The sequence below is a fragment of the Sinohyriopsis cumingii genome, chromosome 7 (assembly GCF_028554795.1).
Source record: "Sinohyriopsis cumingii isolate HCF-2022 chromosome 7, ASM2855479v2, whole genome shotgun sequence".
Taxonomy (NCBI): domain Eukaryota; kingdom Metazoa; phylum Mollusca; class Bivalvia; order Unionida; family Unionidae; genus Sinohyriopsis; species Sinohyriopsis cumingii.
Genome location: NC_142967.1, coordinates 59,750,929 through 59,761,641, shown reverse-complemented (window position 1 = coordinate 59,761,641; position 10,713 = coordinate 59,750,929). Strand labels below are relative to the sequence as shown.

The 10,713-nt window shown below is 36.3% G+C and overlaps 1 protein-coding gene across 2 annotated transcripts in view; it reads right to left on the bottom strand.

Moving 5' to 3' along the window:
• Nucleotides 1-9,338: 9,338 nt before the first annotated feature.
• LOC149795346 (uncharacterized) overlaps nucleotides 9,339-10,713 on the bottom strand; it is a 64,291-nt gene continuing 62,916 nt past the window's right edge. For both annotated transcript variants that reach the window (XM_089965120.1, XM_089965121.1), the window contains one exon: nucleotides 9,339-10,462. In XM_089965120.1, the coding sequence (XP_089821246.1) occupies nucleotides 10,053-10,462 (410 nt within the window). In that variant the 3' untranslated portion in view covers nucleotides 9,339-10,052. The remainder of the gene's footprint in view (nucleotides 10,463-10,713) is intronic.

Sequence of the window (10,713 nt, the reverse complement as noted above, 5' to 3'; positions counted from 1 at the left end):
TCATTGTGGCAGTCATATTAAACGTCAAATTGGCACCATTTTAATTCATGACCCAATTAGACACCATAAGAAGTATTTTAGTGAAAATCCAATGCTGATATGACCAATCAGTCATGAGAGTGTGTGTATGTGCGATTTGGATTTTTAATGTAGCTTTAAAACAAATTAGTCATATTGCTTCGCTGTCTGCATTGTGACAGATTATATTGATTTCTAGCACTGGGGCATCATGTCGCAGTCATGTAGCATGATGTCCCACCCAGTCACATTATCCCGACCAGTCCTAACACTAACCTCTTAATGCTCAGCACCAAGCGAGGCATCTGTTAGTACCATTCTTTTTAAGTATTTAGTATGACTAAAGAAATTATTGTTGATTTAAATAATGCTTTACTCTTTGTTCAATTATATTATGCATAACACTTCTTTATCAAACTATTATTATTATTATTATTAATGGTCAATAAAAGCCTTGTTCAATTAATATTTTAAAAAAAATAAAGGTCTTAGAAGTAAAACAATCAATACAATCCTTAGCATGCAGAAATAAGCCTTAGACTATCAGTTTGTGTTTTGGATTAACTTTTTAAAGCAAATTTGAAAATATTAACAAGAGTAATATAAAATACAATATACATACCTGTTAACCTTCATGCTGGGAGGGAAAAAAAATCCCAATTTTGGGAGTTCTTCCATGCCTACCTCCCAGTTTCATAACATCTCCTAAGTTTTGCAGAGAACTTCCAATTATTACATTATGTCAGTTGAATTTCATTTCTACTAAAAAGAATTCTACATAAATAGATATAACATATGCAAACCACAGAAGACATGTTCTTTATGACCTGTCAATAATGCTGTGACAAAATAATTCTTATCACATTGCAATAATCTTTTCTTCCGTCAAAAGAATGTTATGTTTAAACATTTTTTATGTAAATTTATGACTTTAAAAAAAATCCCCACAATAATACTAAAAAATAAACCACAAAAAAAGACCACAGCAATAAAATTGCAAGGAATTATTTTCAAACCCAAATGATCAGCGTGAAAGCTGTACCATCTCCATTTCCACGAAAGAAACTTACAAGTAAATACCTGGCACTGCTGTACTGTATATGCAAATGTTAATTACCATCATTAAACTGAAAGAAGGAATAAGAAAACATACCATGCAGAATATGTGCCCTCAAATAACCAATTCAGAATAAATATGTTATTTAGCAAACAATCTTAAATGCTTTACGAGTTGACAATGAGGAAATAAGGTGGGATATAATATGTGTGGAAAATAGTTGCCACGTGTACAGTAGCTTGAAACTGTGCATTTAGAGACTGTTAGTTACAACAAAATAGGGCATCATTTATTTGCCAATCCATTGTGTTATGTATATTTAAGTTATATTTGATTTAATTGTTAGCAAGTTTTAAAATATTTTTGTTTTTAATTTCATTATATGACAAAGTAAAGTAGTTTTGTTTACAAGGAATTTGAGGGGCTCTGAGTGGCCGAGTGGTCTAAAGCGCTCACCGTTACGGATCGCTGCCATCTCACCTCTGTCTGCGTGGGTTCAAGACTCGGATTCAGCCAATGTGGGTATGTGAGAAAGCTTGCCAGTAGCTTCTCGAGGGTTGGTGGTTCTTTCCGGGGATTTCCCAGGTTCTTCCTCCACCATTAATACTGGCCGCCATGTATAGCCTACCGTGTGCTGAAAAATGACATTAAACCCTATGACAACAACAACAAAGAATTTTATATTTTCCAGAAAATTAGTTTGACCTGATTGTTAGTTGTAAACACTATACTTTGTATCTTATGCTGACCTAGTTCCTGGACTTGATTGAAAATCAAGCAAACCACTTTTTTTCAAATTCATTTTTAATGTGTGAATGATAATAGTGAAATCGAGGCAGTACTGGACTACGTGCCATTAGACTTGTAGATACCTTCTAAAACATTCTAGATTGTGATCACATGACCCTCATCCGGGAATCTGTTTTGTGTCTCAAATTACTGTATAACATTTGTTTATACAGAAATTAGGCAGTTGAGTTTTTACACTGGAAAGTGTGTTTGTGACCAGTTGGATTTATATTTTATTTTTTATTCAAATTATTTGTTATTCTAAAAGATAATTCTTTTTCCTGGAAATATTTGAGTGTTCATACAGAATTCTTGGACAAAGACATTTATTTAAATTTTATTTGGAAATTCAAACACTGGAATATTATTGTCTGTGGAATTACAAAGAACTGTAGAAACTACAGCACCATAAAGGCTACAATATGTTATCGCTTTCCATTTTGGACTTTTCGTCAGAACTCGAACTAGAAGTCATTAGAACATTTCATTATTAAGACTTCTAAAATTTAATTCATGGATTATTTTTGAATTTGATTCTTAAAACCATAAGTTTGTACTTTTTCAGTTTTTACAGGGAAATAAATTATTGGTTCATTTTTTTCAAAGCTTGTTGTTTTCACTCTTTCTTTTGTTATAATTGTTTAAATGTAGTTTAAGTAATAAACAGTGCATCTTTCTCTGGCTCCTTGCTGGGCCCCTCTTTGTCTACTATGGTTCTCTACCCAGACATGATGTCATTGCAGCCAATATATGTTAATAAGCTAGTAACTAAATTTAGATATGTTGTCATGTTGAACCAATCAGATGACTGAGTTGAAGCATGGGATCAAACATTGTGAGTTAGATGTCATTCATACAGCTGTTACACCTGTAGAGATGCATTCCTTTTGGTGCAGATGCTGCAATTAATTTTTAACATTATTTGCAGAAAGAAACAGACATTCTTCTGTTTGCTGATACCACGTTACTTTCCATCTTTTGGGAATAATGTTTATTCAACTCACAATGGCTTCTTGTATATCAAGATAAACTGTTAATTGTTTGACCAACGTTCGCAATACTGAACTTAACTGTGATAATTTCAACTAGGGTAGACATTCCAGAAAATTGGACTGCATCAAAAAATTGGTTAAACATTTAGATGAGAAAAACAACAAGGTTTTAGTTTCGACTGGAAAGGATCTTGTACAGAGATAATGTGCAGCAGACAGCTGATTTTCTGTGTTCAAGAGCATCATCATGTGACCAGATGGATGTTTCATATGTCTTCAAACAGCATTGTCACATGACCTGCAAGCAGCTGATACACCACATGATTGAAACATGCTGGACATGGCAGCTGTCAAGCAATAGTTAGTCGAATTACAATCATGTGTCGCCGCATTGACACAATCTTCCACAACGACTGCCATATCACCGCAAGGTACAACAGCTCCACAATTTTCATAGAGTCCGGGAGAGCCTCATGGTTTGATGGGTACGCAGTGGTGGCGCTGCAAAATACAGCGATTATGTTAGCTGAAAGTAATCACTCCTTGATGGACTCTAAGAATGTTGGCATGAGGGAAGCATGGATCCATTGGACACACTATTCTTTAGACATGCAGAATCATTGCTGCAGGATGGCCCCATCTTTGACATCAATGCAGCGCTAGAGGAAGACAACTTCCATCCCTTCTGTGATGGTCGCAACATAATCTCAGACCTGCTTGGCGTTTGAGCTAAATGCAGCCAATTTCATTAAAACAATCAATGGATAAGCTGTGGAGTCCTTGTCGATCATGGCGATAGTGCGTCCAAATCATCGCTAACAAATTCAAGAAGGTTCACAGATTCTTCCAGGATGACGCCACTGGCTTAGTGACCTACTTTCTGCCATATTGCAAGGTCACCTAGAATAATGGAGGCTGTTTTCACCTTGGCGGTTGTAACTATGCAATGAAAATGCCCGGATGTGAAAAAGTACCTGGTTTTCTGACCCAGCCTATGCAGAAGAAATCCCAGAACTACTGACATTAACAGACATAACAGACAGGGAGTAATTTTGTTTCATTTTACAATAAAATGCCCATTCCATGACTGATGGAGGCTTACAATGCAGTTAGAATACACTGCATCAATTTAACCACATTAAAACTATAGAGCACTTTCCCTGTTTTTTTTAAATCTGGTACTTTTCATTTGTATCTTTTGCAAAACACTTTGCACTATCTACCTATGTCTTGGTTACTGGCTAGGTGCACAAACTGAACAATATCCCTCATCCAACAAATTCTTTTCTTATTTCAAACTAATTCAATTGCTTCGTAAGCTTTTACCATGCACTGATGCCAGACTATCAAATGACAATGTAGTCTATAAAAATAAATTACAAAAATAGTCCTGCCATGAATCACTCGCATTGCCTTCTGTGTAGCTCTATTTAAGTCCATTTTTCAACTTGCATTTTTGTGTATTCCTGTGAGTTGCGGAATGACAGTAAGACAACCTGGTTACAGAAACCCAAACTTAACTTCAGTTCTCTCAGGTTCAGATCAGAGACAATAGTTAGTTGTGGAGTTTAAGCGTTAAAACACTCCAAGGGTACCCTTTATTGCCTTAAGTGTCATACCCACCCCAATTTACAAGACCAGAGCCCTGTTCATGCGTTGCTTCAATATTTATAAATGCTGGGTTGTTATTTGGACCCACTCTTCCTTACCTGTGAAAGGGTTTCCCATAACTATGCAGGAGTTCAACCAATCCTTGCCCACATTGCTCTTGCTGTGTGGTTTTAATCTTCTTTTATTCAAGACTTATAATTTTAGGACTGGGGCAGCAACGGAGGGTGCTAAGCAGGGTCTATCAGACAGTCTTACCTGGGTCTTAGGTAGATGGCAGTCTGATGTCTTTAGAAATACATTAGCCTGAGTGATAGAATTTCTAGTTTGTAATTCAGTGCTGACTTTGTTGTTTTTGTTTTTTTTCTTCTACACATTACTATAGCACTTTGTATTGCCTGGTTCTTCTTTCCAATATTTTTTCTGATTTCAGGTTTCATTGGTGCACAAATCCATACAGCCATCCACATCATACAGGCACTGCACTTCATATAGGTTCCTTGGAGAGCACTTCACTTGATATGGGTTCCTTGGAGAGCACTTCACTTCATATGGGTTCATTGAAGATGTGACCTTGTTACAGCACATTCTTCCACTCTGGTGTTCTGTGACATGGAATACAAATGTTTCTGGATATTGTCTGCATAGTTCTGCAGTCTCGTGGGTGCACAAACCAATAGAGCCATCCATATCACATGGCACTTCACTTCATATGGTTCACTGAAGAGCACTTCATATGGGTTCATTGAAGACGTGACTATCTTACAACTGTGCACAGGTCAGCAGTCTTGTGGGTGCACAGACCGACAGAGCCGTCCATATCATATGGCACTGCACTTCATATCTCTTCATTCAAGAACACTTCTTATGGGTTCATTGAAGACGTGACCATCTTACAACACTTCAGTTTCCCACTGACATTCTGTGACATGGAATACAAATGTTTCTGGTTACTGTGTGTCCCCGACTTCAGAATTCATGCTATTTTGACATGACATGCGCAGGAATTTGTGTTTTTCTGTGTCTGTTAAATAGGTCAGTATACAGAACTGGCTTCAATTGTTTGTTGTAATTTTTGACAACGTCAGGTGTTGTTGCTCAATTGTACTCTTTACATGAAGTCTCAGATGTTTTGATTTATTTCGTCACAGGCTGTCACACCAGCCTGCAGCTGCAATTCTCCACAATTAAGCTGTACCTTGCAGGAATTAGATTCCATTACCTAAAGTCTGGTCATAGGAACTATTTCAGGAGTCAGAGAGGTTACAGAGTATACTTCGTGTGATAAAAATGAACAAAATATCACAGTTATGTCCAGATTCCCTATTTCATACAGGATGCTGGTGTAATTGTCACCTATGCTGCGAGAGGGAGTTCACTGGCTGTGGACTTGTTGCTGCAATGCACGTGTCTAGTGGCATTTCTTGGATTCTTGCAATATGGTGAATTCACAGTTCAAGCATTGTAAACAAATTCTGTAAACTAAAACTGCCTGAGGACTCGAGATGAGATTCAAATTCAAAAAAAAAAAAAAAAAAAAGGACCCCTTTTCATGCTGGTATCAACATATCAATCATTGTTGTGTCCCATGTCCTGTCTGGAGCAGTATCTGAGTCTGCAGCAGCAAAGTGCTTTGGCTGGAGGTCATGGTGCAGCCACATCTGCAGTTGGAGTTGGTATGGAGGTCCATTTTATTTCAACTTTCAGACAATAGTCTTTGTCATGTTATATGCGCTACATCAGATTTCTTCCTAACCATCTTCTTTCTGCTCAGGAACATTTGTGTACATACATTTAGTGTCATGTCCTTTGGACACCATTCCTTCCAAAATGATTGTTACGTTCAAACTGGCATTCTCTTTGGGGCCTCTAATTTGATATGGAGTCCACTGAACTATTACTAGAAACTAATTGTGCACTGGTTTCTTTTGCTTTGCTGCAGTGTGGATAATTTGCTATTCGTGGAGCCCATTATTTCTGCAACAAACAATCAGTTTATGTCGGACATGATATTTCATATCGATAAATGCCTATTCATTCTGCATTGTACAGCATCTAAGAATGACATTTTCCTTCAAGGTGTGGATATCATATTAATTATATGACCTATGATGTCCTTGTTTGTCCTTTCCAGGTGAAGAGGAAATTCCATCGTATTCAGATATTAGCTGGAGCTCGCCTTTGTGATCCACTGTTTCTCATGGACAATGCTTGTGCCTGAAGTAGAACTACTATCCTTATCACTACCACTGAGGCTGTTTTGCTCAGGTTAGGTTATGATTCACATCACTATAATGTACATACCTGCCACATTGTGGCAGATACCAGTGCTGCTAAGGCTGGAATTCCGTACCATCTGATCCAGCCTTGGGTCAATGGTCCTTTAATGTATCTTGTAGATCTATTCAGGTGCACTCTGACAGACTAGAGTTTGCTTTGTGTTGAGGCATATATCATAGCATGTGCCTCACTTGTCGGTGCACACTTGTGTCGATCAATGCACTATTCTGCTTCTTTACTTAGAGATACCATCATACAAATTTGGAACACTTCAGAGATGTTGTATAATGTAGCAAAGGATGTGAAAATGAATGACTGGCATGAACATTCATTTTCACATCCTTTGCCACATTGTCATTTCAGCTGTATCTTCTATTAGTGGACAAGTGAATTCCTAACTGGTTATCAAATACATATATCTAATATTGATACCTTTAGGCACATCTGGATTATTATGCAGTTTGAAATCTAGTTCATGCATTTTCCATGTTATTGCATTATCAATCATTATTATCTTTATCCTTTCATTTCTTTAAATTGGGGGCCTTCGTTACAGTTGCACTGTTCCATAGTCACAGAGCTTCCTTCACTTCGTTTGGGCCATTGCCAAGTTTCATGCATTCACAACTTTGCTTCTGACCCCCAATTTGTGTCAGTACTTAAATGTACTAAACTATTATGCCCATATACTTCATACCCATTTCCTACGGTGCATGTATGGAGTATCGGCTGATGTTTGTTATCAGAGCAATCCTCAGGATCTGACTTATCGAGTTTCAGTTATCAGTGTCCCTATACACCTCATATCAGCCCCTTGCAGTTCCACATACAGGTGTTGGACACTCTTCACAACCCTAAAAACTCCTCCAAGTCTCTCTTCCTAAGGTATTCCTCCTATAGAAACAATTCAGAGTTCGGCTGGTGCAATGTGGTGTGACAGGATTTGCCCCCATTATGCCAAAGAATATTTATATTTACAATAAAGTTTATACTGAACCTATGTATTGTGTGTTATTTAAATTACTGTTTATTAGAGACTAAATAAGTAATGTAAGAATTGTTGGTGCTTACATAACATACTGACAAAGGTGGTTTCTTTGAAGCATGACAGTGAGCCAGTCCTTATCAAAAGACAATTGCAATGACAAGAATTAACTGTTAATTAGTCACATTCGCTTCTTGCTTGTTTACTTAAGAATAACCTGAAGCTATTGTGCTGTTTGGCCACAACTACCAGACTATTAAAATAGGGCATGTCCCGGAGAAAAATAAGGCAAGGCACAAGGAGAAGCAACTTGTCCTTTAAAATTTATGCATACTGGACCCAAAAGATTGGTCATTATATAGTGAACACAAGGCTTAAAATATGCCACAAGAAACCTCTTCATTTTAAGTCCCAATCTCCTTATTTTTTATTCAATCTCCCTACTTGGCTTATGAAAAATTGATTAGTAAGAATATAGTGTAATTGAGTCTCTGGCAAGTCTACAAGAGTTTTAAGTACATATAGTAACTTTGTTCCACAAATGAGTAGTCAGAAGAACAAATTTAAAATCCTTCTATAGAAGGCTAGGTGAAAATGTAATATCCCGACTAGAATAGGTTTGAAAAAGTTTTAAGAATGCAAGATGCCTTTCTGCAATTTTTTCTTTAAATCAAACATCTCTGACATATAGTACAACTTGTATCCAACAGACTACCACACAGAATAACTCTGTGATAGGGAAGATATTTCATTTGATTTATCAAATCCAAAAGTTGTGTCCCGCTAATGGTAAGTAGTCAAGATTAAATACAATTTTGTTGTGTCATTATAAAAGATGAGATTGAATATTTCCCGAATTCAGCTCTGACATAATGTTAACAAAAAGAATGCCTATAAATTCAGACTTTGCATACACCCGACATTATATTTTTAGCAAGCAAGGTATGTATGTTAATGTATATTTCTGCATGAGCACAAAAACTGGAGCCAACCAAGAGTCTGTTACACTGCTTTCATATTTTAATATATCACTGGTTATTCAAGGCAAAATGTTTCATTTTCTACATTCAGTTGTCTTTTTCGTAGTGGTCTATGGAATCTAAATAATTTATAACTGCAAAATTATGTAGAATTGTTTTTTAAACAAACAATAATCTATATATCATTTTAAAATTAAATTATTGTTGCATTTTAAAACAACAACAGGTGCATTTGTTAATGATACTAAATTTCATACAATCTATGCTCCGACATAAAACATGTAACCCTGACCATGGAAGCACACTATTTAGAAGATTGGTATTCACAGTGTTCAATGCAGAAATTAAGATGCAATTAAGTGTACCAAAATCATGGAACAATACTGGGGTATGCTTCAGTAGAACATGAATCGCATCACACAGCATACGTTATAGAGAGAAGGTCAATGACAATGTATATCTTCAGAACGTATAAACACTTGACCAACATATGCAAAAGATGATTATGTGATTCCCTCAGATGGAAATGCTCAACTGTTCCACTGAAGGAAAAATTAAATATTAATTACATAAATAAACTTAATTACACTGGTTTTTGTTCAAAAAGGTCATTTACTTTTAAAGATGTATACATGAAGCAGAAACTTATGTTTATTTGCAAGATATCTACATTATGGCAACAACTGGTACATGTACAGAAATGATCCTCAGTCAGTATTCAACTAATTTTTAAGAAAGTACTTAATCTAATGCAAAAGTTCAAATGCATTCCAAATTTTACTGCTTTAAAATTTGGGTTGTACAAAATAAATCTGATACAAGACAATCAAATTCAACTACCACTAATAGTGGCTCACTATGTAGAGATAATGGTTATATTTCTCATCACTTCAACCACCATATTTGGAATTGTAGTTTGCTGTTCTTTATCCTATTAAGTATGCATTAGACATGGGTACCATATCTCTGGTTGTGTCATTTTGAATGTTAAGAATTTGCTTTAAAATTTGCGCAAATATTTAAGACATGCATGAAAGATACATAATCTGGGTTGTCAAGGAAGAAACTGTTCCACAGTTAAACAACTTGTCTTTTACACCAAGCACTTCTTGTGAGATTCTTGTATATGGAGATTTTTAGTAGGACTTTGATCATCAGTGTGATTAAAATTGCATAATGCATATGACTCTGACCTTCTCAATCAAACTGATACAAGACAATGCTTTTGATTTGTTAGGCTGCAGTGAATTAAGTGACCCAGCATTAAACTGCAAAGAATGAGTCAGAGATTTTGGTAAGTGGAGAACAGAGACTAAAGTTTCAAGAGAGATCATGTATACATGTCAGCATTCAACATTGTTTGAATGCTGTATGTTTTCTTTCTGGCCTTCAGTACCAGAGGGCACCATTGGTCTTTCACTTGTTGGTGATCCATGAGCAATACATTTTTCTGAATTTCCTGTTTCAGTCTCAACAGTTCTCTTACCCATTGCATCTATATCTTCCCCTTCAGCTGTGGGAAGTTTTGCAGTTTTACTTTTTGCTGCACACATTTTAATTTTCTGAGTTGCACTTTCCATCAAGAGATGTATTTTTTCAGATTGTTCATCATCTTCATTTTCTTCCTCCACTTTGTCAATGTCCTCTGTGTGATCTTCATCACCATCATCCCTATCACTTGCAGTGGATCTCCTCCCAAAGTGGTCCAATATGTCTGACTGGGGGGATTCTTTGGAATGTGACTTAGATGAACCTATGAAATATTGAATTTTAAATTGTCAACAGGAATTGGTAACAAATTTATTCTCATTACTTGTATAGGTGTGTGTGTGTGGAGAGAGAGAGTGTGTGTGTATGTGTTTGTGTGTTGTACATCCAGTGCTTCATTAAAACTTGCTTGTCCATAACTGCTGATTATATAATGTACCAAACCATCATATATTGTGAAAGGTTGTGGATGTGCATATGCTGCATAAAAGGTGAATGTGTGTACAAAGAAGTGAA